The sequence below is a fragment of the Phyllopteryx taeniolatus genome, chromosome 10 (assembly GCF_024500385.1).
Source record: "Phyllopteryx taeniolatus isolate TA_2022b chromosome 10, UOR_Ptae_1.2, whole genome shotgun sequence".
Lineage (NCBI taxonomy): Eukaryota > Metazoa > Chordata > Actinopteri > Syngnathiformes > Syngnathidae > Phyllopteryx > Phyllopteryx taeniolatus.
The window spans coordinates 8340908-8368411 of record NC_084511.1 but is presented as its reverse complement, the minus strand read 5'-3'; the positions used below and the strand labels follow the sequence as shown (position 1 = coordinate 8368411).

The 27504-nt window shown below is 41.8% G+C and overlaps 1 protein-coding gene across 4 annotated transcripts in view; it reads right to left on the bottom strand.

Moving 5' to 3' along the window:
* The window catches only part of ccdc88b (coiled-coil domain containing 88B), a 62982-nt gene that overhangs the window by 22510 nt on the left and 12968 nt on the right, over positions 1-27504 (bottom strand). For 3 of the 4 annotated variants that reach the window (XM_061787753.1, XM_061787755.1, XM_061787756.1), the window contains exons 6-21: positions 26651-26734; positions 25838-25978; positions 23607-23752; positions 22654-22735; positions 20270-20428; positions 18757-18903; positions 14165-14336; positions 13861-13976; positions 12453-13115; positions 10762-10941; positions 7831-8171; positions 6527-6686; positions 5300-5662; positions 4234-4395; positions 2221-2498; positions 731-874 (exon numbers count right to left, since the gene is read on the bottom strand). In XM_061787753.1, coding sequence (XP_061643737.1) covers positions 731-874; positions 2221-2498; positions 4234-4395; positions 5300-5662; positions 6527-6686; positions 7831-8171; positions 10762-10941; positions 12453-13115; positions 13861-13976; positions 14165-14336; positions 18757-18903; positions 20270-20428; positions 22654-22735; positions 23607-23752; positions 25838-25978; positions 26651-26734 — 3338 coding nt within the window. The remainder of the gene's footprint in view (positions 1-730; positions 875-2220; positions 2499-4233; positions 4396-5299; positions 5663-6526; positions 6687-7830; positions 8172-10761; positions 10942-12452; positions 13116-13860; positions 13977-14164; positions 14337-18756; positions 18904-20269; positions 20429-22653; positions 22736-23606; positions 23753-25837; positions 25979-26650; positions 26735-27504) is intronic. The other variant, XM_061787754.1, reaches the window with a different exon arrangement.

Sequence of the window (27504 nt, the reverse complement as noted above, 5' to 3'; positions counted from 1 at the left end):
GATCTTGTCCCAATGTACTCACCAATGTGCATGTGATGACTTTCTCTTGTATGAGTGGCAACAGATGGCTGCACAAGTTAACAATAATTATGTACCTTCTGCCATCCAGTGGAAAAGGTAATTGTTCTGCATGACACTATACGTCACTGGCATAGATATAGTCGATGAACAAAGACAGATTATTTGTACTAACTAAATAATAATTTGACATAAGTGAAATTGGATCATTTCCCGCAGTACACCTGATGATCTGGGACAGTGTTTGGGAATCATTGCTTTTGAAAATAGATGCTAATTAACAAGTCTAAGGGGCACATTTGAAACTGCAGACCTGCTATTAGTTAAATAGCACTCCCAACCAGAAGATGAGGACATTATTCTCCAGTTGGGCACATGATCATTAGTAAGGTGTCATTTATCAGTTCTGTCATTGTGATGGTGACAACCAGCAATGTGATGTCATAAAAGAATTGCCCTCCAGCTTGTACTGAAAGATATGTATACAGTACAAATCATATCTAATTGTATTGAAAATGGGTGTATGGATGCTGTCCGTTCCTGTTCCTGCATCTAGATTGTTTTTCCTTGCTGCTACTGTTTAGCGCCCACGTCAAAGAGCAATGCACACTGCATTTGCATTGAACTCACTTCCTCTTTTTTGTCCTTTGATCCATTGCAAAGCAATAATGTCAAGAGTTTAAAAGTGAGAGCGCACATAAGTATTTGTCACCTCTCACTGTCTTCTTTCAGCCTCTCCAGCTCTCGTTCACGCTCCAATCTCCTCTGGCCTTCTGCTTCCATCTCCGCTCTCTCCATTTTCATCTCTCGCTCTCTCTCCTCCAGCTGGCTTTTAGCATCCAGCAGCTCTTTGTAGCTATGCAATATAACACACACACACACACACACCGCATTAGCATAGCTTGGCAGACAAAGCAATTGTGTGTGAACGCTGAGAAATTCTGTTCCAGAGCAAAAATGCTAAAGAAAATGAACTGTACACTGGTTAATGCATCATAGCATATCATACCAATGGCAATCGCAAAGGGATGACATGAACCTGATTGGATGCTGGATCTAGGTGATTTGAGTTGATGGCGTGACATTACTGCGTCATTGCTTTCCCATAGTGGAAAAGTGTGTTGACTGAGAAAAGTAATAACTCAGTTCTATTAAGCAAGAACACGGTTAGAAAGCACAGTAAAACTAACCGAGAACCATTTTTTGACACACAATACCACTAGTGTAAATGCTTGTCTCTCAGCATTTAGATTTAGCAATTCGGTAGACTGAGTGCTTATATTTCAGAATAGACAAGTTTTTCCATGCATAATAGCATGTGTCAATGTTTTTCTCTCAGCATTCATGAAATACATTTTGATGCACAATAGCAGCATGGTGAATGATTGTCTCTCAGCATTCACACGCACAATAAAGTCTTTATTTTGAGCGCTTATCTTTCAGCATTCACAAAAATGAATGAAAACTGTAGGATTCCAATGTTTCCTAATCTTTGTCTGTTGGGTGATTTAAAAGGTATAGATCTTCCAAATAAACATGCTCAACCAATAGCATAAGAGTTTTGTCTTTCCGACACATACAGCATCCCGTGACCCTGTGGTGTGAATGATTGCTTCTCAGCATTTACATTGTAAGTTATTGATGCATAATTGCAGTCATGCGAATGTTTATCACACACAAAATAACAACAGTAGTGTGCAAGCTTGTCTAACATTCACATCATGCATTACAACAATACAATTATTGACACAATAATGGCAGTAGTATGAGTGCTTGTCTCTCAGCATTCACAAAATAAATAATTTGACATGGCATATGTGAAAGCTTGTCTCTCAGCAAGTTTTCGACGCATAGTAGTGTGAGCGCTTGTCTTTCAGCATTCATATAGTAATTTTTTTTTTTTTTTTTTTTTTTTTTTTTTTTTTTTACACAAAATGGCATGTGTGTGCTTTTCTTTCAGCATTCTCAAAAGGCAGTGGTTTGATGCACACAAGCATTAGTATGTACGAGTGTTTATTTTTCAGCATTATCATTAAGGCAAATGCATGACTCTCACCAATCACACAATAAATAATTTGACATATGATGGCATATGTGTGAATGTTTTTCTCTCTGCTCTCACACAAAATATTTGGGATGTGCATTAGCATTATTGTGAGTCAGCACTCCGACAATTAGCAGCAGTAGTCTGCTTGTGTGTACCTGGACTCCAGCTCCCTGTGTTGTGCTTCCAGACTGCGGCTGGTGCTTCGCAGGCGAGAGTGTTTGTCTAGAAGTTCCTCTAGCTCTGTCTCCTGACGCTGCTGCAACGCCGTCAAACGCTCATGGTCCCGCCTTAGTGTTTCCATCCTGACCGCCGACTCCTCCCGCTCCCGTGCCCACACATTAGACTCCGCCTCCAGTCCCGCACACCGGGCTTCTCTCTCGCTGTGGCGCGCCTGCACTGCTGCATGCTGAGAGTTCACGTTTGCTTGTTCCACCTGTTTGTATGTACAGTATGTATGGGTTTGACTAGCAAAACACGACTGTAGCGATCCCCACACAATAATTGTTAGATAAATATTGTTTGGTTTATGTTTGATGATGTATGTGGGACAGTTGTGCGCTGTTGTACTGCATTTTTATATAGCATTGATAGTTTCTGTAATTGCAACGTGATAGTGGAGGACATTAAACACATTCACTGCCATTGACGGCTTTAGAAGTCAAATATCCATGTTAATTGGGAAGGCTGGCAGTGAATGAGTTTAAGAGGTTGATTAAGTCAGTAAGTCCACACTGCAGGCCCACCAGTTACCAAATGCTCGGCCTGCCATTGTGTAGTACAAGTTGTAGTCGTAGAATGTCTAAGTAGAATACACTGAGAATGACAGACTACAGATTGGTATCAGTTACCCTGGATTTTGAGAGTACTACAAAGCCAATAATAAGTGTTGTTACCATGAGAAATTTTAAATAAAACTTCATCTGACAAGCCACTAAACTGAAGTATTTGTGTTTGTCTGCTAAGACTGAAGTACTACTTGCCAATTATAGAAGACAGCGTCAGTTTATGGCAGCAAGGTAGATGAGTGGTTAGCACATCTGCCAAATACAATAATTCTGAGCTTCTGCGTTTGAATCACAGCTCTAGCCTTACCATGTGGAATTTGGACGTTCTACCCATGCTTGGATAAGCTTTCTGCGGGCTTCCTCCCACATTCCAAAAACATGCGCGTCAGTTTCATTAGACTCTAAATTGTCCATAGGTGTGAATGTGAATTGTTTAAGTACTACTATCCAGTAAGAAAACTCATAGTGTGAATTTCAGCCAATGTGAGTATGGGTAGTTGCAAGAAAGTGTTTGTGCATATGTCTTCTTATAGCCTGTATGTTTGTAGCATGTTCAATAAAAGTGTCAATGTTAAAGTTCCCCTCTGGGGGACTAATAAAGGGCTCTTCTCTTTCATTAAAACACATTGTGATGGTTGGCTCAGCCGTGTCCTAAATCATGCCTTAGTTTTATGTTGCCATAGGTCCAGACTGCCTGGGGAATTTTTCCACACCATCCTCTCAATCTCTATCTGTTCACATCCATAATGCTGTTTGTGTGCGCTACTAACTTGTTTTTCTTTCTCCCTTCTCGTAACTGCTCCTGCCCTTAAGGCTGCAATCAACAATGCTACATCCCCTATTATTGTTTTATTAATAAAAACTAGTAGTAGTAGTAATATTCTCAGTTGTCCTAGTAATTTGAGGTTAGCAGGAGCCTATCCCAGCTGACTTTGGGCATGAGGTAGGGTACTCCCTGGACTGGTCGCTACATAATCAAAGGGGACATATAGACAAACAACCAATCAAACTCACATTCACACCGATGGACAATTTAGGCTAGTCTTCAGTGAGCCTAACATGCACGTTTTTGAAACGTGGAAGGAAGCCAGTGTAACTGGAGAAATTTTACACAAGCACAGGGAGAACATATGAACTGCACACAGGAGAGGTGGAGCTGAGATTAAAACCCAGAACTTTATAACTGTGAACCAGACGTGCTAACCACTCCCCACCCTACTGTCCCTATTGCCTGTTATAATATATATATATATATATATATAGTGTCTTTTTCTAACCTTTTGACCTTAGAAAACTGCCAGCTGATATAGGGCTGAAATATGATGCATCCCTTCTTCCTTGCTCATGCTCTCTCTCGCTCTCTTTTTCCGTGTGTTCTTTCACCTGTAGCTGAGTGTTGAGCATCTGCAGTCGAGTACACGAGTCCTGCAGGCTGAGCGAGTGTCGGCGTAGAGCCGCCAGCTGCTCCCTCAGGTCCTCACACGTCTCCTGGGACTGAGACAGACGCAACAACAAAGCCTCCTGTCCTGCAAGCGCCACGGCTCTCTGAGCGGATGTGATCAGAGTGGGGAAACAAAGAAAGCAGCAGCGGTAAATGTTTCATCCTCCTACAATTTGTAGACACTGTCTTGTCTTGATGCTGCCTTCTTGTCACACACCTGCAGAAAACAACCTATATTATTTGACCTTCCACTACATGTGCAGATGACCCTTCAGACTACTTCAAAATGCTAATCAGAGTAAGTTTACAATCAGAATGTATCACATGAAATTAATGCAGTCATCTGTTTCCATTCTATACGCTTACACCAATTGGGATCTTTCCAGCTGCACAATATTTCAATTATAGTCTAAGTGACATATTGGGTTGGTTAGATTTTAAATGAATAAAACCTCTGTATGCACGATTTCCAAGAGTGCAATTTGTGTTTGAATTGTTATAAAGGTTTTATTTTGGACTTTTGTTTTCATTTTGGAATATTTGCACATCCCCTGCTAGTCTTCAAGACTGAGGCTGATACTTGAAAGATTACAACTTAATTCCTGTATGTTTGGGACAACGGCTCCACTGCCTTCCAGTCCTGCAAATAAAATGAACAAGATTCCTGACCTTGGAGGGTGTGCGAACAATGCTAGTTATTTAGTTATTTTGTGTCGAAGGCAGGGGGGAAGAGGGGAGTCGCTGAGATAAGGAAGATGAAGAGTCGCTGAGGTGACATTATAGAAAGTGATGAAGAGAGATAAAGTGAAGTGAAAATAAAGTGCAGCACTCGGGAAGTGGACACTATTGTGAGCGGAGAGTCGATGAGAAGCCCTCTGGCAAGATAGGTTCCACATAATATGGATCTTTAGCCATCACTTAAAGAACGCAGATGTCCTGCAGATAAGATCCCAAGCCCACGCTGCCATCTCCCCAACACACACACAATGTTCAAATCCAAATACACACCTCTTTTTCCAGCTTCAACAACCTGCCAGTGAGCTGCCTCCCTGTCTCTCCTGCGGTATCATGGGAGGACACAGAAAGGTTGTGACCTTTGTCTTGATCCAGCGTTGATGTATCCCGGTGTTCCGTCTGACAAATGTGGATTTGGCATGAGGAATGACATGCACGATCCCCGCATGTCTTTCCTAACTGGAGATGAGCTTCGCATTCACTCATAGGGCAGGCGGGCGGCTCTGTTCTGTCCCGTGATTGGTTGAGATTGTCTGTTGCACCTTTTAGTTCACTTTCAGCTTTTTCGATCTGTTGGCTGAGGCACTGGACTTCTGAGGTCAGACTTTGAGAACGAGTCTGCTCGTTGGACAGATCCTGACAACCACAAAAAAAGAAACGGTCATCATCATAAAACATAATACTTTAAAGTTATGAGCAGTGAGTTTTATAATCAAATACCTCTCGTCTAGAAACAACACGCTACACAATTTGTCTCACCATAAGTAGAATTAATTAACCTCAGTTTTGAACTGTCTGCAGACATCAATCAATATTCCCCCATATTCCAGTTTTAATTTTTAACATGAACATATAGCCAACTCCTTCGCTTTAGAGTCTTCATTTTTCCACTTTGTTTACAATAGTCACAACATTAGGCAGAGCTGCTGATCCAGTACAAGAGCTGTGTGGGTAAAAAAAAATTTTTTTTTTTTTGAATTTACAAGATGTTTCTAATAGTTTTTATTACCTCTATCCAGCCATTTTCTATACCGCTTATTTTGTCCAAGGTTGCAGGTGAGCTGGAGCCTATCCCAGCTGACTTTAGGTGGGAGGCAAAGTACATCCTGGACTGGTCGCCAGCCAATCAGTGGGCACATATAAACAAGCATTCACAATCACATTTACACAATTTTGCCTTCCATTAACCAAACACCCACGTTTTGGGTGATTTTGGCTAAGATTCACACCCACCGTGTTACATTTTTGTGACCTTATTGAGCAAAATATTCGAAACAACTCTCAGCTGTACGTTCAACCCAATTGCAAACTAGAACCTGCCAATATTATTCAATAAATACAACTAGAGGTACTACTACGATAATCATCATATTGTGAAGAGAGCATAATGATCAAGCAAGCTTTTTGATCTTGTTAGTCATCTCATTGGATTAGCCTTTGTAGCTTTACACTGTAATACTGAACATGCCCTCCTCTCCCGTAGCACAAACGCACACACACCTGCAACAGTGACCGAATCTTGGCCTGTGCATCTGTGTACTTGGCTTGCAGCAGCTGTTTACTCTCCTTCAAGCTGCTTAATCGAGTGCCACGCTCTCTCTCCAGGTCCTCGAGGCTTGCGCAGAGCTCCTTGGACTCAGACAGCTGCTGACACACGCACCTACATATACACACACATATAAAAACACACACGCAATGCACAGGTCACACGCTGGTTGAATGCAGTCAGAGTTGACAGGAATGTCTGTTAAAGCCCACTTTACAATCATGCTACCCTTGTATAAGAGCTATAAACTTTTAATAAATGTTAATTAGGAGTTGATTAACTCTAGATTTATGTTAGGCTCATTATTTGGCTTGTTCAAGTAAGTAGGTTAATCTTATTTATTCACTTATTGCTGTTATCAGAAGTGTTAACCACGTAATGAATTGTTAACAATTTGCAGTTTATTAAGAGTTTATAAAGATGATAAAGTAGTACAAAGATTTTTGCTCAGAGCTTGTATTTGATTTGAAAACTGAGACATGGGTCAGGTTATTTGTAGATGAGGGAATAAATAAGAATATTTATCATTTTTATATTTTACCATTGATATCAATTTGATTTTAATTAATTAACCAATAAATTAATATAACGTACATTTTTAAAAAAATGGTAATGTTCATGTAGAACTGTTCAATTAACTAATATTTTATTTTTTTATTACAATACAATGAACTAATTGAATAACATTTTAAATTGAATTCTTTATTTTGAACATGTGAAAAAGTAAATGTAAAACAATAACAGAAATGAATGAATAAAAAATACATTTTAATTATCAAATTTAGGGGATCAAACAAAAGCAAAAAGGACGGCACAGTGGAAGACTGGTTAGCACATCTGCCTCAAATCCGGCCCCACCTGTGTGTGTTTCCTCCCACATCCCAAAAACATGCATGGTAACATTGATTGAAGACTCCAAATTGCCCGTAGGTGTGAATGTGAGTGCTTGTTTGTTTATATGTGCCCTGTTATTGGCTGGCGACCAGTTCAGGGTGTACCCCGCGTCTCGCACTCTGCCACCCCCCCGAAGATAGATGGGATAGGCTCCAGCACGTCCGCGATCATAGGGAGGATAAGCAGTACGGAAAATGGATGATGGATGGATGGATGATGTATAAAAAAAAAAAAGAAACATTGATGCTACAAATATTAAAAGGACTATTGATAATGTAAATACTTGATGGGGCAAAGAACCCTCCGATGTTTGGTACAGTCAATAACTGTGTGTGTGTGTGTGTGTGTGTGCGCGCGCGTGTACCTGTGATCAGCGTCCAAGGCCCTCACTCTCTTGTTGCTGTGCTCCAGAGCCGTGTTGGTGCTCTCCAGCTGCTGCCTGAGTCTCGCTGCCTCCCTCTCCCGCTGCCTCGCTTCCTTCCGCAGGCCGTCCAGCTCCGACTGGCACACCTCCTTCTCCTGCTCCAAGCGTGACACGTCCAGCAGCGCCTGGTCCCGGGCCCTAGCTGCGGCTTGAGCATCCAGGCCGGCGTCACGCACCTCCGCCTCCAGCTCCTCTTCACGGCGGCGTGAGGTCTCCAGCGTGCGACCCTGACGTTCCAGCTCGGCCTTGAGAGTCTGAGTGGTCAACGCTAACTGTTCACTCTGGGTGAAGAGTGCATAGTGATGATTATTAGATATACAGCGGTGCCTTGACTTCCCAGTTTAATTCAACCACGCTCAGTTCAAAACACTGGTATCTCAAATCATCTTTCCCCTTTGACATGAACGGAAATGCCATTAATCTGTTCCAGCACCCCAAAGACACAGATAAAAAAAAATCGCAACTTGCTTTTTAGTAAGACAAATCCCAATTTACAATATTGTACTTGCTATAAACCTACAGTAATAACATTATTTAATCGAATGTAAAGAATTAAACAGTTTGTGCCTACCCCACTGTATAAAAGCCTGAGCACCCTTAATTTGCATCAGTGGTTAACTGGCACAATTACTTTTAATCAGAATCATCTTTATTTGCCAAGTATGTCAAAAACACACAAGGAATTTGTGTCCGGTAGTTAGCGCCGCTCTCGTACGACAACAGACAGTCAATTTACAGAGAACACTTTACAGTTTACTTTACAATTACTTGGGCCCACCGACATCCTAGCGACATGGCCAAAAGCATCTCAAGATTAACTTTCCCCTCTACTTATGCCGACTTCAACCTCAGAAAATATCAGTACAATTTCCCCAATATTTTGGATTTTATGGACGAGCTTTTTCCTCTCCATAGGCGCTCACATATAAATGACAAAAACACTTATAATGACCATGAAATCCAAAATATTGGGGCAACTGTAATTGTAATTCTAATAATTTCAGAGGTTGAAGTGGGCAGAAGGAGAGATGTCCACCAGTGGCGGTTCAAGGCTTTTTATTGGCCACTTCTTGCTACTCTATTACTTATTATCGGATTATACTGTCACTTCCAAGAGATTAAAGTAGTTATATGATAAATAAAAGCAACAATGCAAGAAAACACATACTGTAGCTTGCCATTATACAACACCTGAAGGGAACAACATAAGCGTAATGCGAATATGAGAGCAAACAAAGCATAAATGACACCTTGTCGGTGATGCTAAAAATACGAGCCAGCCCTCGGAACAAAAAAAAAAAAAAAAAGTAGGCTGAGCAGCCGAGGGAACTACAAGAGGAATTCAAAATTCTTCGCTCTCGGCCAGTCAGTAAACATTCTTTATAGACTCCAACATTTTAAAAATAATTGACCGTAGGTCAGGAATCTCACATTAGGCTTTTTTTTTTTTTTTTTTTTCCCCCATAATGTCCTTCAGGATTACATAGTACTCTTGAGAATTTCTATTTATTGTATCATATCACCACAAATGACCAAATGTGTTGTTGTGTTTCCAGGTAGAAGACTTCAGTCCACACAAAAAGCAACACGTTGGGGAGTTGTAAATTCCCATTCAACTCCCTGCAGCTAAAACGAGCAGAGCATATTTTCTGTTTCATTTAACACACACGCTTTGAGTCGCCATTAATTCTCAGTATTTGCTATTCACCCTGCTTGTCAGAATAAAAACACTACCGGAAGGCAAACCCGTGTTGTTACTAAGCCCATGATCTATCGTGTAATAAGAGACTATAGAGATATTCCCTGCACATTTCTAGTAGTACTAATACATGATCCGTATCAAACGTTATGCTGCTCCAAAAAAACTGACGCTCAGTTTTGATGAACACGGTCAAAGTTTTAGATTTATTTTATTGTGGTTTTGCTTGCTCAAGGTGTAGTGGTGTAGAACTAGAAAGAAGAAAAAAAAACATAATAAACATGCAGTACTGTTCTCTGTCAGTAAGTTTGTTTATAAAGGCAACAATTTTGAAAAAGCGCTCCAGAACTTGCATGAAAATATGCATTCATAATCAAAGGCTAATTAGTAGATAGCAAGTATATGTTATGCCATGTAAAGATATTACACATGGATGCAGAAGATTTTAAAGTCTTGCGATCAAATGGTTTCCTGGTTAAGAAAATAATTATAGTAACTGCAACTGACTTGAAAAAGCAATAATTTAAACCAGTTCTGAGTGTATTTCTCCCTCGATTCCATAACATATCCCTACTGTATATTAGGAGAAAAAAAGCCAAGGTGCAACTTTCTAAATGGAAGGTCTTCATGGATCCTTATGGTATTTCCTTCATGCTGACTAAGCACTGTTCTTGTGTAACTGTAAGTCTCCCTGATGACTTACAGTTCTACAAACAGCACACAAACAGTTGTTCTATCTATCACTTTTAATCGCAAGGACAATTTGTCATTTTTTTCAGATTCTTCATAAGAAATGGAAATATGTGGAACATCAAGCTCAAGTGGACATCATAAGCAGTGCAGTGACCTTTTTGTGAGAATAGTTTCTTGCCCCCACATGAATAAGTGTATCCTTTAACATGTATTTTTTCGGTACGGGAGTATAAAAGTGGACAGTGGACGCTCCAAAGTCGAAGCTTCAACTGGACTTTTCTCAAAAGAAAAAAAACAAAAAACCTTGCCTTTAAAAGTCTTTAAACATTGTCTTCTATGATTCATTTTGGTGGTCTTGTCAATGTTGGTCATTCTTCCCCACAATATCCATAAAAAAAAAAAAAATATCCATCTCGGTAACTGAATGTTTGATGTCACGACTGCATTGTGTGTAACCGTGTGCGTGTATACTCTCTAACCTTGCGCTGGGCGGTGCGTAGGGCATCCACAGTGCCGCGTAGCGTGTCCCTGTCTCTCTCCAGTGCCGCCCGTTCCCCTTCCAGGCTCGCGATGACTGTCGTTTGCATGCTGTGAAGCTCCGCTTGACTCCGCAGACGGAACAGCTCCTCCTCCATGGACCCGGCCTCGGACTGTAGAACCTGACACATGCACGAGAAATGAGAGCAAGACATATGGTTGGACATTCTGTCAACTGTGCCATCATCAGTATACAAATCTACAGTACAGTGCCATAAGCTTTGTTGTTGAAATTTGACGGTCGTCGTTTCGCCATACTGTAGGAAAACAGTCAATAGTAGGACATATACAGTTAGCAAGATTGTAGTATATCAGGATTAAAACTGCAAAGCAGATTGTCACAAAACCTTTTAGGAGTGTTGCATTGACCAAAAAAAAAAAAAAAAAAAAACATTGCCGATCCTCACGAAACGTAGCAGTTTCTGGCATGTGCATTATAGGCGGCTGCACAGGGTGGAATTGTTACGTTAAATGGTTGATAAAAGGCAAAGGATGCAGGTATGAAGTCAAATTGATCCTTAAATGACTATAATATAGCATGTAATTTTATGGGAGGTGGGGGCGGTTCATTGATAAACTCATGTAACATTTACAGTAATCCCCCTCCATCAATTGTGATGTTTCATTCCAAACAATAAGTGAAATCCATGATATAGAAGTACCATATTTCAATACACCCTAGGCATGTTTTGTAGCGTTTATGGCACTTTAAAGACCTTTAAAAAACGTACAGTTTGAAAACAAAACGAACACATTTGAACACATAATATTTTGAGAGAGAGCAAGAGCAAAAGATCACAAAAATATTGTACAAAAAGTAAAAAAAAAAAAAAAAAGGAACTAATAACAAAATATCCTGCCGATACAGGATATTTTCACAGCTTTTGTCATAATGGAACTGTCTGTCATCTGTTTGCCACCTTCCATGAGCCAAGGAGTAGCCTGCTAACTAACAAACAGATGGACAAACAAATATGGCGCTCAATTAATTTATTTTCACTTTTGTTAACAGTTCATCCTTTGCAGAGGACTGCACACTACTGAGTGACATCCTAATTATATATGGTCATTATTATTGCATTGATAAAACAACTCATCTAATAGTGCCTAAGACCTTTGTATAATCAAGACCAAGAGAGATTGTAGATGCTAAAATAAATAAAATATATACAGTGCAGTATACAGACACTTTATTAAGTACACTTGCACAATCTAGTGAGATCCTACACAACAGCTATTTATACTTAAAAAGTCATGATGGTCAGTTTTGATTGACACTAAGAAAGTAATTCATTTCACAGTATATGAAATTATGGATAAATTATAGTTATAGCTACCTGGATTATGAACAAACTACATTGTATTGGACGTACGCATGTATCTTTGCGTACATGTGTATCATGATAAATGCCGGTTGTCACAGTTGCATTTGTCATGGTTTTTTTTTCCTTCTTAAATGACTTCTGGCTACTTGAAAGAATTGATTGTGTGTTAAATGCATGCAAGCTCTTGTCCTTCTGTCCATTAATCATCCCTACTACTAGCCACATGGTCTCCTGATTGTTATTATTACCTCCATCAATCTCAAACCCAATCATATATCCACTCCCTCCCCTCCTTTCATCAGCCATACCTCAATCTGCCTGCGGGCCTCCCCGAGATTCTCCGCAGCTTTTCTCAGGTGTTGCAGCTCGACCTCCAGCAGCGTCAGCCTCTGCTCAGCCTCCCACGTTTTCCTGCTCTGCTCTCCCAACTTGGAGCGCAGGTCCTGGGCCACCAGGGCTTGCCTGTCAGCGTCTTCCTGGGCCTCGTGGAGACGCTTTGTCAGAGCAACCTCCGCACCAGGAAGGCTGCACTCAGCCTGGTCGGTAGTTGTGGGTTCATTGTGATCGCCTTGATTTCGGGGGTGTTTTTGAATGTCTAATGTGGTTGTTTCTGGTTTCAGCTCACTGTCCTCCGGCATGTCTGTGTGATCCCCCTCTGCTTCTCCTCTTCTTTTGGGCTGGATCTCCTCATTACGTGATTCTGCTTTCCCACCTTGAACATGGACAACCTCTTCCCCGACCCCTGCTTCCCTTCGTATCACGATCAGTTCCCGTCTGCGCTCCCTGTCCTCCATCAACTTCACCATTCCTTCCCCCTCTCCCCTGCAGGATTCAGATCCCTGGACACCCCTCTCGCCGTTCTCCTTGTCGTCTTTATGCTTCACTCCTGTGTCTTCTGTGTGCTTCAGGTTGGCCATTAGCTCTTCCAGCCGTAGCTTCAAAGTGGCATTTTCATTCTTTAGGTTGTGAAACTGGAAAATACAATGGGATCAAAGAGAGAGAGAACTGTCAGAGGCTGTGATTGTCTCTTGATTGCTTGTGTTTCTGCCTCTTCTTCTTCTTCTTTCAGTACTTCTACCACTAAGCTTCAAAGAAATCAAACACTTCCTCACATATAAAGTATCTAAATATGAAAATGTTATGTAATTACAGAATGATTTAAATCATTTTTGAAATGTCGTGAAAATATCGTTCAAAGGAACTCTTTATACTCATGTAACCATAGAAACTACAGGATGAAGAGGATACTGCGTTTGTATTTGCCACAGTGGAAGGAATTAGCCAACATTTGCAGTTCCCAGTGCCAAAAGGTGTGATCCCAAATCAAGCGGCCAGGCTGCGAAAGCAGTACTTCTGAGACACCAGCACACTGACAATATTTTGAATTTCCCTTCTTCTCCGTCTACGAACACTTTACTTATCACTTCATGAATCTCTGATCTAATGCAATCATCCATTCATCCATCCATCCATTTTCTGTACCGGTGAGCTGATAGAGCCTATCCCAGTTGACTTTGGGTGAGAGGCAGGGTATTTTGGACTGGTCGCAGTACATGTCATAGACAAATTGACCATTCACACTCACACCGAAGGACAATTTAGTGTTCAGTTATAGTAATGCAGCCCAAAGTGTCAAAGTGACCATTAGCGTCACCAGGCAGGAATCATTCCTGCGTATCACAACCCTCTTGACCCCTGCCCTACATGACCGCTGACCTCCTGCTGGGCCTGTAACTCCTCCAGACGTCTCCTCAGGCTCGCGTTCTCCTGCTCTGCTCCCAGCAGCCTCAGCATTGACGCCTCACCCACTTCCACACTCAGAGGTTTCTGGTCTGAATACATCAAGAGTATACGAAGAAAAAGAATTAAAAGGAGCTGATATGGGAAAAGTGGAGAAATTGATATGATATCGTGCTATTTTCTATTTTATGATTGATAACCCCTGATCCTTCCACAACATATTTCCTCTTATCAGTTAATTAAAATGTCTTAAATGACAAGTTGCCGAGCAGGTGCTGACCAATCAGCTCGCTCAGCTCCTCGTCAGCATCCTCCTCTGATTGGAGGAAGCGCCGGTGGGCCGCAGCCATCGGACCAGGCACGCCGCCGCCGACGCACTGCCGCAGGTCTGCCTCCAGGCTTATGTTCAGCTCCAGTAGCTCGTCAACACGCTGCCTCTCGGTGTCACGCTCCTGCACACACGACAAACACACATTTATTTCCAAAGAAACAGCAGGCAAGGGAAATTTATTTACTTAAAAGGAGAGTTTACAATTAAAAAAATAACTGTCACATTTGTTAAAGCTGTCAGTCTGGCCTGACAGCGGAACATTAGTAAAATAATCTGTCAAAAAAATACACCCTTTCTGGTCGCATCTTCTACCTCTAATTAGATTTTTAAGAAACCACCGCACACGAGGAAGGACAACCAGTCAGAGACAAAATGCGTGACCGACGAGGTGTCAATCATTTGCCGTGCACTCCCAGGCACACTCATTGTCATCGGCACACCTCCACCACCTTACGCTAACCCAGTGCTTCTCAATTGTTTTCTGTTACAACCCCCCCAGGAAGAAGAAAAAAAATGTGCGACCCCCAACCCGCAGACCCCACGAGTACACCTCTATATAACATTGTATATAAAGGATACTCTAATCCTTATAAACATTGAAGAAAGTACAAAAGATAGATATAGACTGCCATCTACTGCAGTGGATTACCACTATTTGAGAAGCACTGCGCTAACCTGTTAGCTTGGGCTTCAGGAGTTTTGACAGAAATATGTTGGAATATTTATTGCATGCCATTATGAATGGTCATGTTTGAGAATTGCACTCATGCACATCAGTGAGGGGCATGGCTGTGGTTACAGACTTGAGAGGGGGTTAGTGAAGTGAGGACTTCATTTAAATCTTTCTAGAAGTTTTAAAACAGCTAAATCCCCTTTACACATAATTGCAGCTACTGTAAATTGCCCAACATACAGTGGATATGGAAAGTATTCAGACCGCCATAAATGTATCACTCTTTGTTATATTGCAGCCATTTGCTAAAATCATTTAGTAAATTCTTTTGTTTCTCAATGTACACCCAGCACCCCATATTGACAGGGAAAAAAATGTAATTTATATATAAATGGATTTTATATATAAGCTATAATCTATATATAGCTGTAGATACAGTGGGTACGGAAAGTATTCAGACCCTCTTAAATTTATTCACTCTTTGTTATATTGCAGCCATTTGCTAAAATCATTGAAATAATTTTTTTTCCTCATTAATGTACACACAGCACCCCATACTAAACAGGGAAAAAAATGGAATTGTCGAAATTTTTGCAGATTTATTAAAAAAGAAAACTGAAATATCACACAGCAATTCAGTATTCAGTATTATTCAGTAAGTATTCAGACTTTGCTCAGTATTTAGTAGAAGCACCCTTTTGAGCTAATACAGCCAAGAGTCTTTTTGGGAATGATGCAACAAATTTTTCACACCTTGATTTGGGGATCCACCGTCATTCCTCCTTGGAAATCCTCTCCAGTTCTGTCATGTTGGATGGTGAACGTTTTTCAGGTCTCTCCAGAGATGCTCAATTGGGTTGAAGTCAGGGCTTTGGCTGGGCCATTCAATAACAGTCACGGAGTTGTTCTGAAGCCACTCCTTTGTTAATTTAGCTGTGTGCGTCGGGTCATTGTCTTGTTGGAAGGTGGCCCTTCGGCCCAGTCTAAGGTCCTGAGCACCCTGGAGAAGGTTTTGGTCCAGGAGATCCCTGTACTTGGCCGCATTCATCTTTCCTTCGATTCCAACCAGTCGTCCTGTCCCTGGAGGTGAAGAACACCCCCACAGCATGATGCTGCCACCGCCATGCTTCACTGTTGGAGCTGTATTGGACAGGTGATGAGCAGTGCCTGGTTTTCTCCACACAGCCCGCTTAGAATTAAGGCAAAAAAGTTCTATCTTGGTCTCATCAGACCAGAGAATCTTATTTCTCACCATCTTGGAGTCTTTCAGGTGTTTTTTAGCTAACTCCATACAGGCTTTCATGCATCTTACACTAAGGAGAGGCTTCCGTTGGGCCACTCTGCCATAAAGCCCCGACTGGTGGAGGGCTGCAGTGATGGTTGACTTTCTAGAACTTTGTCCCATCTCCCGACTGCATCTCTGGAGCTGATCCACAGTGATCTTTGGGTTCTTCTTTACCTCTCTCACCAAGGCGCTTCTCTCCCGATTCCTCAGTTTGGCCGGCCGGCTAGCTCTAAGAAGGGTTCTGGTCATCCCAAACGTCTTCCATTTAAGGATTACAGAGGCCATTGTGCTCTTAGGAACCTTAAGTGCAGTAGAAATTGTTTTGTAACCTTGGCCAGATCTGTGCCTTGCCACAATTCAGTCTCTGAGCTTTTCAGGCAGTTCCTTTGACCTCATGATTCTCATTTGCTCTGACATGCACTGTGAGCTGTAAGGTCTTATATAGACAGGTGTGTGGCTTTCCTAATCAAGTCCAATCAGTATAATCAAACACAGCTAGACTCCAGTGAAGGTGTAGAACCATCTCAAGGATGATCAGAAGAAATGGACAGCAACCGAGTTGAATATATGAGTGTCATAGCAAAGGGTCTGAATACTTACGGCTGTGTGATATTTCAGCTTTTCTTTTTTTAATAAATCTGCAAAAATTTCAACCATTCCATTTTTTTCTGTCAATGTGGGGTGCTGTGTGTACATTAATGAGGAAACAAAATAATTTAAATGATTTTAGCAAATGGCTGCAATATAAAAAAGAGTGAAAAATTTAAGGTGGTCTGAATACTTTCCGTACCCACTGTATATACAGCTATTTATTTTTTATTTTATTTTTTTAATATATAGTTCCCCTCCTGGAGCCGTCACCTTATCGTGGTGGAGGGGGTTGTGTGTCCCAATGATCCTAGGAGCTAAGTTGTCTGGGGCTTTATGCCCCTGGCAGGTTCACCCATGGGAAACAGGTCCTAGGTTAGGGACCAGACAAAGCACGGCTCCAAAAACCCCTATGACGAGTACAATAAATGGATTCGGGTTTCCCTTGCCCGGACGCGGGTCACCGGGGCCCCCCTCTGGAGCCAGTCCCGGAGGTGGGGCTCGAAGGCGAGGGCCTGGTGGGTAGAAATTACATACAGTAACCCCCTGCAGCACAAATAATGAAAGAATTGATCTTCTCAATAAGAAAGAAACATTCATTGATTTTTTTCCAGCCTTCCGACACACAAGCAAGATCAGTGGGAATCTAACGGTAATTCATATTTTATGTGTGCGAAAGGTTACGTGTTCAGAGGGACGACCTTCAATCAGTGCGTGTGTCTATGCGAGCGGTAATGACTTTGCTGTGATTGTTGAGGAACTTTTAAGCAGTGATGCTCAGAACCTGACCCAACTGTGACATTTAAGAAGCTACGAGTGCACCTGCTTTTAGGGGTGCTCCAAGTGTATGCGTGCATTCTCATTTACATTAAAAGATTGCATCAAAAGTACATATATGACTGAACACTGATTATATTTGGCCTTCATAACATCATTGCATAATATTGTATGTGCATAATACTGTGAATTCCCGCTGTGGGACCAGCTTCCGAACAAAGAATGATTTCCTATTAAATGGACCTCGATTGTTAGTAGTTGCTTTGCCACCAAAAATAAAGGGCTGATGCAAGTCTGCCCTGCTGGGCTGGCTCTTGTGATTGCCATTATTAGTATTGTAGATAAACTGATATAAATCACTGAATATAAAAATCATTCATTAAAATCAGTAAAATCTTTATTTGTTGTGCAGAAAACTACATTTCCGGATTTGGTTGTTGTCGGGCAGCACGGTGACCGACTGGTTAGAGCGTCTGCCTCACAGTTCTGAGGACCGGGGTTCAATCCCCGGCCCTGCCTGTGTGGAGTTTGCATGTTCTCCCCGTGCCTGCGTGGGCACTCCGGTTTTCTCCCACATCCCAAAAAACATGCGTGGTAAGTTAATTGACTACTTTAAATTGCCCGTAGGTGTGAATGTGAGTGCGAATGGTTGTTTGTTTATATGTGCCCTGCGATTGGCTGGCAACCAGTTCAGGGTGTACCCCGCCTCCTGCCCGATGATAGCTGGGATAGGCTCCAGCACGCCCACGACCCTCGTGAGGAGAAGCGGCTCAGAAATTGGATTATCCTCATAAGGGTCATAATTTTCTAACATTAACCGTTACAATCTTACATACATTTGTTTCCCAATTATATTAGTGTGTCTACAGGATGTTAGAAACAGTGTGTAATTTTTAATCTCATTATAAATGTTTATTCTTTGTATGTCATGTGATATAAGTAAATGATTAGAGTAAGTGTATGTATTTTTTTAATGTTTGCAACAGTGTACTGCCAATCAGTTTACTGGCAGATCTGATCTATGACTCGACAGATCATCTTTTAAAAAGTGTCCTGTTGATGGTTGAGCAGAACGATGAAATGTTTATGACGTGTTCTTTTGAAAACTTTGAAAAATCTATCAAATGAATTGTCCTTTTTTTTTTTCAAAATGTTGATGCTTAAATTGTCCTCTAATTCTGAAACACCCATGTACCGTACGTCTTTGGGTCTACCCACCGCTTCTACGTCTATAATCCGCTGACGCAGTAGAAGGTTTTCCCTCTCCAGCTCCCTCAGTGCGGAGCATCGGGCCCTCGCATCGGACAGCTGTTCTTCCAAAAGAGCTTTGGTCTCCTGCAGGGCTGCGCACAGCTGCTGCTGCTCCTGCAGGTGGCACCACATGGAAAGAGAGGACATTCCATTCGTTGTTAGGAAACAATGACTTGGTCTTACTATTACTGCAGGGAATTTTTTCATGTGCACACACATGAAAAATGCCAATACTTTACATTCTATTTAATAGTTATACCGTGATAACTATTAAATAGAATGTAAAGTATTGGTATCACTTTGTCCATCATGATTAATTCATTGTGTCTCCTTCTGGAGTGCACGACTTGCTCACATCCATGCAGACTCAAACGAAGCAGAAGTTTACAGCTACAGTAAGTGACTTGGTAAACTGCAGTAATATTAGTTTGTTTGTTTTTGTCTACAGGTGTACATTTCTATACGCATCTGTATGTTCCCTAGCATTACTTAAAAAAAAAAACATTTTAAGGTCCCATGCCGTTAGAATCCTTATTTTCTAAGAAAAAAAGGAGAAGAAGGAAGTGAACTCCACATGGAATAAGAGCTGAGATTTGACTCAGAACTGAAAGGCAGAAGCACTAACCATATTTACCACCATGCTGTCAGTACTCCATCCATCCATTTTCTGAGACGCTTCTCCTCACTAGGGTCGCGGGCGTGCTGGAGGCTATCCCAGCTGTCATCGGGCAGGAGGCGGGGTACACCCTGAACTGGTTGCCAGCCAATCGCAGGGCACATAGAAACAAACAACCATTTGCACTCACAGTCACGCCTACGGGCAATTTAGAGTCCCCAATTAATGCATGTTTTTGGGATGTGGGAGGAAACCGGAGTGCCCGGAGAAAACCCACGCAGGCACGGGGAGAACATGCAAACTCCACACAGGGGGGCCGGGGATTGAACCCGGGTCCTCAGAACTGTGAGGCTGACGCTCTAACCAGTCGTTCACCGTGCCGCCGCTGTCAGTACTCATTATATCCAATAGCTGTCTTTTGCACAAGTACTGATTGCTTTTCTTTTAAGAGGCAACCTGCCTATAAATATTCTCCGCCGCTCCAATGTTTCATTTACGTTTGTGGAGAATGAAATCTAAACAGATGCATGGAGGAAGGTTATCCATTGAACTAATCTGGGGCGCTCCATGGATGCAGAGCCAAGGTAGAAAGAATGAAAGAGGAGCGAGAAGATGACACCGGGGACACGGCGTAGTGTTTTACAGGGACGTGAGCTCTTGATTTAAAGCATAGCCAAGTGAATCTCATGTGTGACTAAAAGCTCTTATAACCAACCATACTTTCTACTACTGTTGTTCCTGTTAAACAGCTTCAAGGGGTGAATTTTGCTGCCAAAACAATGTTAGGACATTGCTTTGCTTGCTTGATCTTTAGTGTGAATGGTCCTTTCAGAACTTGTTATTCTGTGTGTGTGTGTGTGTAACCTTAAGTTGAGTGCGTGTCACGTCCAGGCCGTGCAGTCGATGTTTACAGCTCTGAAGCTCGTTCTGGAGCTGCTCGGCCCTCGCAGCTCTCTCACGGGCGCAATCCAGCTCATCCCGCAGAGCACGCAGGTCCCTCGACTCGTTCTGCATGGACCGGTTCTGCAGACGTGAGTGTACGTACAGAACACAGTGCGTCGATGAGGTTGAATAAATGTGTAACCAACTTGTGTCACTTGTTTCTTGTGAGATCAGATGTTAAAATTGACATTGTGCATCACAGAACTGAAAGCAAAACAGGTAAAGCTTACAGTTCCATGCAGACTTTAGTCAGGCTATGAATATAATTTCTTGACTAACACAAGAAATTGTACGACAGCGTGCCGTGATATGCACGTTTAATTCATTCCATGACCCTCCTCGTAATTCAAAACAATGGAAATTCCACTAATCCATTCCAGCCCCTTCATGAAAGCAACAAAACATTTTGTAATGTGTTTCTTAATAAGGAAAATAGCGCTCTCTAATATTAATTATATTTCATAAAAACATACCGTGATAACTATTAAATAGAATGTAAAGTATTGGTATCACTTTGTCCATCATGATTAATTAATTGTGTCTCCTTCTGGAGTGCATGACTTGCTCACCACAGGGCAGTATAATACATCCATGTAGACTCAAACAAAGCAGAACTTTACAGCTACAGTAAGTGACTCGGTAAACTGCAGTAATATTAGTTGTTTTCGCAAAAGATAAAGAATATATGCTTGTGAGTGTCTTTATATTGTCTGTCTCCGTGTGTTGCTGCACCATTTGTCTTCAAATATACTTTGCTTCAAGGGTTATAACACCACCACATAGATGCTATTCTTGCGTCCTTCTATGGCGTTTCCCATTATGTGTTAACAATAAGCTTGCAAATTTCATGGCAAAGTTATGTGGTTGTTATAAATACACAATGTATAATTGTCTTTGTTTTATGTTTAGTTCAGCATTAAAGTTCAATTGGAAGTGGCATTAAACAGCTTGGAATCTCTTTTATGAAGAATTGTTCACTGTGCTCACTTGTATATCAAGAAACATTTTACCTGCATTGTTGAAGGCGCAACAGGACAATTGGGTGTGAAAACAATAATAACGAAAGAACATTGATTATTGAGCAAAGATCATTGATTTCATTCTATTTCAAATCATCATTTTTTTTTCCATTATTGATTCATCTAATATAATCTTATTATTCATTATTACCTTTAATAAATTAAATCCAACAAACAACTTCTTTTACAGTGACAGACTGTCACAGACTGACGTCTGCTAATTCATCCATTTTGTATTACTTATCCTCATTAGAGTCACAGGTGAGGTGGGCAAGACGTGGGGTACGCCCTGGAATGCTGCCCAGTCAATCACAGGGCATATATACAGGTACATATGAATAAATCAGAATATATTTATTCAGTTTTATTGAGATGACATAAGGCAACAGATGACTATTGATATGATTTATTGTTCCCAAATTTGTCGTGGAACTGTGTGAGGCTTCAGGCTATGTCCCCATTTCATTTTCCAGCTATTAAATCACATCTATAGTCATCTGCAGGCTTCGGTTGCACAATATATTTAGGTATGTCATCTCAATACATTTGAATTAATATATTCTAATCTATTAAGATGTACCTGTACAGTAGACTAACAACCATTCACACCCACATTCATGCCTATGGACAGTTTAGAGTCAATTAACCTAACATGCATGTTTTTGGAACGTGGAAGGAAGCACCCCCACACCCAAAATAAATCTAAAATAAAAACGCCTCGCCAAACTCAATGTTCTACAGAAAACATGGACATGTTTCTTTAATGACAGACAGAGTAGTTTAATAGTTTTTTTCTCTGTGCCACTGTTCTGTATAAATAGTACTTGACGCGGAATGGGCGACGGAGTTTGAGTTAAACCAACCCAATACTGGAATTATTTTTCCTCTACAGTGTGTAAGCACACCGACTCCTCGCAGTTTACGTTGGTCCAACTCGTTTCAAAGTAGGCGTGACATAACCAGCGGCAATGTCCATCCATCCATCCATTTTCAACACCGCTTATCCTGGTTAGGGTCACGGGAAGCTGGAGCCTATCCCAGCTGACTTCGGGCGAAAGGCGGACTACACCCTGAACTGGTCGCCAGTCAGTCGCAGGGCACATATAGACACAGACGACCATTCACACTCACTTTCACACCGTCACTGAGTGGGAACTGAACCCACGTTGCCTGCACCAAAGTCAGGCGAGTGTACCACTACACCATCAGTGACCAGCTGCAATGTACTGTTGTTAAATATATAATGCGTCTCAGTTGAGCATTGGGTTCCTGAAGTAGCACACAAACCTTTATCTGAAGCTTTTTGAGCTGCTCCTCCATCATCTGAATCTCCTGCTTGTAGTCTAATAACTGATCGCCTTTATCATCCCTAAAAGACAGACAAAGTGGAGCATTCACGGTTTTTCTGACGCCTCTTAAAGTTTAGCCAGAACGATAAAAGTTACAAGTAAGTTGGGCGGCTGTGGTTCAGTAGGTGGAGCGGGTCATCCAGTGACAGAAGGCTAGCGAGTTCGAATCCTGGCTCCAACTGTCTGCATGTCCAAGTCTCCTTGGGCAAGACACTGAACCCTAATTTGCTCCCAGTGGCCCTGGCAGCGCCTTGCATGGCAGCAGTGGCCCATTGGTGTGCGAATGGGTGAATGTGAGGCTTTGTAAAGCGCTTTGAACACTGTGATAGTGTAGATCAAGCGCTATATAAGTGCAGTCCATTTACCATTTTACAAGTGAAAAGAGAGCCAGAATGCATGACCAATAACAGTAAGTAAAATTTGCGGCACAACGGTTGGGAATCACTGAAGTAAGGAAGAAACAGATGAATAAATAAGCCCACACTAATGGACACATTAACCTTTTTTCAGAGGTAATTAATTTTAACTGGAGTCAACATTGATCAATGAGCGCAGCCATGCTGGTCTGCTACCCATTTTATGGAGATTATAGTAAAATGTTGTACAAAAAGTAAAGCCCTCCATTTTTTTTTTTTTTTTTTTTTTTTTTAAACACGGTATTTCTGGGGAAATGTAAAAGATTTGTTTTGCAATGAATCAATGTCGGATTTTTTTTTTTTTTTTTTTTTTTTGCCATGCTAAAAGAGGGTAGCACAGTAGGTTTGGTGCATGTTCCATTATCAACATAATATTTCAATTATGATTTCCCACTAAATTGTTGTTCTGGCAGTGATGCGGCACCTGCAGGTGCTCCCCTTTAATGTATGCTTCTTAATGTGCTCACACACTCACAGTTGTTGTTTCAGGCGGCGCACTTTGGCCTTGCTGTCTGCCAGCTGCAGTGCCAGACCTTGGGGAGGCTCGTCATAGAGACCACCCAGGGCCGCCAAGGGTGAGTCAACATGTGCCTCCCGCTCCCGACACAACTCCGCGATGCGCTGAGTGAGGGTCAGCAGCAGAGTGACAGTGTCAGGAATGTGGGAAACATAGACATAGAGAGAAGGGTGAGAAATTCAGAGGGCTGTGCAGCGACCGTCATGATAAATATATCAACAAATAAATATGTGTAGTGTACTGACTAAAATGTGTTGAACTGTATTTGTTTGAATTGCTGTTGTGAAAACTAGTTAAAAGTTTGTTTGGTTCTTTGTGTGGATGGATACTGGGGTTTCCTGCGTCCCGAGGGGTCTGTGAACATTTCAGGTTTTTTTTTGTTTTAATGATTGATTGAAGGGGTGGTGGTCCAATGGGATTGGGGGAAGGAGGTGAGTCGTAAAGAGGAAGAGCGGGAGATGCGGGACCAGGGAGAGAGACTTTTTTTGGCGGGGGTCTGCACCTGGTTTTTGGACACGAACGGATGCTTGGACTGTTTTTTGGAAACGAACGGATGCTTGGACTGTTTTTGGACACGAACGGATTCTTGGACTGTTTTGAACGCGAACGGATTTACTATTTCAAAGCCACGGGTCCTGCCTGCTCAACGCCACCGGGCTGCCGCTTCGACGCTACGGGATCCAGTCGCTGTGCCTACTGAAGCGTTTTGAGGGCTCGTTCCTACGACAATCGGTTTGGGTTTTTCCCCCCAGTGAACTGAGGGTTCAACGGTTTTGTGAGTACTGCCCAGTGAGGGCTACATATGTGAGCATGTGATATTGAGCAAATTTAGATACTATCTTTGCATTTTCATCTATTATTTATTTATGTAACTATTCCACAATTTGTGGACAGAATTTCATCTATCCATCCATTTTCTTTACTGCTTATCCTCACTAGGGTCACGGGTGACTTCGGGCGAGTGGGTACGCCTTGCACAGGTTGTCAGCCAATCGCAGGGCACATACGCTACTGTATAGAGTTTGACAAACAACCATAGGGACTCAAATTCATACCGACAGACAATTTTGAGTTTTCAATGAACCTAACAAGCATGTTTTTGGAATGTGGGAGGAAACCAGAGTACCTGGAGAAAACCCACACAAGCATGAGGGGGGACATGCAAACTTTACACAAGAGAGCCTGTGTCGGTCTTATTTGTTTCTGTAAAAAGCTAATTTTCATAAGCTTGTCTTATACAGACAATACTTGTCTTACAAGCGTATTTAATTCACAATATATTGAGTGTGGAGGCCTCCAAGAAAAGCAACATCAGGGATGCATCCACTGGACACTTCATCAGACCTGACCAGTCTCATAAGATCAGATACAAGAGCTGTATCAAATGTTTGCCAATGCAACGCTAATAATAATAATAATAATAATATACAGTGTAGAGAGATACAGTGTTCCCTGTAGCTTCCTAGTTGCTCATGCCACAAGATGCCGGCAAAGCATTACTTTTCCAGTAGACCGGGCAGCAGTGACCTGTCTAAATGAAGCTCCTCCCCTCACTTCAGGTGAGTGAGGATAGGTTGCAAGAAAAAAATCTGAGAATAGGTGAATTTGCAAAGTAGCGGATCACGAACATGCGGAGGAGCACTCTATTCATTCAACAGTATGTTATAGCTGTGCTGTGTGGGCTATACCAGTAGTTTGTAATTGTGTAGAACTGTACTTTGTTTTCGAAATAGTAAGATAAATTTTACTCTTGAATTGGAGCTTACGAGATTGTGTAGTGCAGCTTGGTGGGTGGTGTAGTGGTTAGTACATCTGCCTCATAATTCTGAGGTTGGAGGTTCAACTTTCTTCCTGTGTGGAGTTTGCATGTTCTCCCCGTGCATGCGTGGGTTTTCTCCGGGTACTCCGGTCTCCTCCCATATTCCAAAAACATGCATGTTTGGTTGACTGAAGACTCTAAATTTTCTCTAAATGTGATGTGAATGGTTATTTTGTCTTTATGTGCCCTGTGACTGACTGGCAAACAGTCAAGGGTGAACCTCACCTTTCACCTAAAAGTCAACTGTGATGAGTACAAATTGTGCGGGTGTGCCGAATGCGTTATTGCTGTCTCTAAACAACAGGCTGTATAGAATGGAACAGTTCAATGCATCATTAATGGATCATGTGTTTATGTTATTTGAGCATACCTCTAGGTGCGTGTCTCTCTGTGCCACCATGCTTTGAATCTGTTTGGCCATGGAGCTAAACACCAGCTTTAGGTCTGCACCTTCCACCTCCAGCAGCTCTTCCCACTGGAGCGGCAACACCGAGTGCGGATCCTGAGTCACCTGCAGCAAGGACACGGTGAATTAGGTGGGATCCAAAACAGCTCGTCCTTCAGTCAGCAGTGCGTAAGCCAAGTAAGATAAACCTTTTTGAATTTCAAAAAAATTACTTATGCGCCTCCATAAATGGCCCACTCACGCATGAAAAACCAATGATCACTTGGAAAGGAGTGGAGGTCGGAAATGTCAGGTGGAAGTTATAAGCAGCAAGAGGAGGCTTTTATCCATGCAGGGAGTACACCATTCTGATTTAAGAGGCAAAGAATCCTGGAACAACAAAGAGTTGCGGACGACCTGTTGTTACTGTAATTTCGTCATGCTGCTCTGAAACATGCTGTTTCTGTAAAGTGGGCAATTGTTCACGCGGAGTATTTTTTGTAAATGTCCAACTGGCCTCCATGCTTGACTGAAAGGAGCAGTTTGAAAGAAAATGAGAGCAGAGATAGAGGTTCAGGGAGCCTATAACAGAGGTGGAGGTCCTTTCAGGCTGATGGTTGAATAAAAAGTAGCTATTTTTCACGCTTTACTCAATGGACAGTTTAAAAAAAAAACCTGTTTGCTCAATCCTTTGAAGGAATAAACGTCTCTGTAGGAAAATCTCCCCATAGCTGAGGGTCAGTCTGTAAATAATTGTAAATTCATTGTGGATTTGGTTCAGCCTGCACCTGAGCGCACCTGTTGAATGCAGACGGCGAGCGCAGCCTGTGTCTTTATGTCCAGAGACTGGATCTGCTGAATGAATGTCTCTTTATGTTCACACTGCAGATACAAGAGATGAACTTAATCAGGAGTGTGCACTAGTAGAACAAGAAAAGCTTTCATTTCAGTACACTTGACAAGCAAATGTCTCTTAAGCAAGCAATAAACCAATCTCGGGGTGATTAGACCTTTTTTTTTTTTTTTTACCTCAGGGCCCAACTCTTCCTGTACAAAGTGGCCTGGGGCCTATTCAAATATTCTATTCATATATATATATAAATGGGCCCAGGCCACTTATATATTTGAATGGGCCCAGGCTACTTTGTACAGGAACAGTTGGGCCCATAGGGAAAAAAAAAAATGATACTGTGTGTGTGTGTTTGTGTTTAGCAAGTTCATTTTACAAACATTTTTACAATGTGATCGACATGATGATATTTATCATAGGTACTGCAAAAAACCTGCACATAAAAAAAGGTGTCAACCAGGCTAACAATTCATGGAAAAAAAACAAGCTGCTACAATGAAAAGTTTAAAGTTTCAGGTCAGTAATACATAAATGATTAGTGACTAGATTTTACCACAGCAAAGAAAAGAGGGCCCCGGGAACTACCCTGAGAATGCCCGATCTCATCCGATCTTGGAAGCTAAACAGGTCCTGGCTAGTACTTGGATGGGAGACCACCTAGGAATGCCGGGGTTGGGCAGCAGGCTTATCACTTGCTCCCGTAAAAACTAAGGATTACAGAAACCGCAATTGCGGCCTAATGTGCCCCATAGCAGTGAGAGATCTGAGGAAAAAAAAAAAAAGCGGGGCTGTTTTCTTTTCT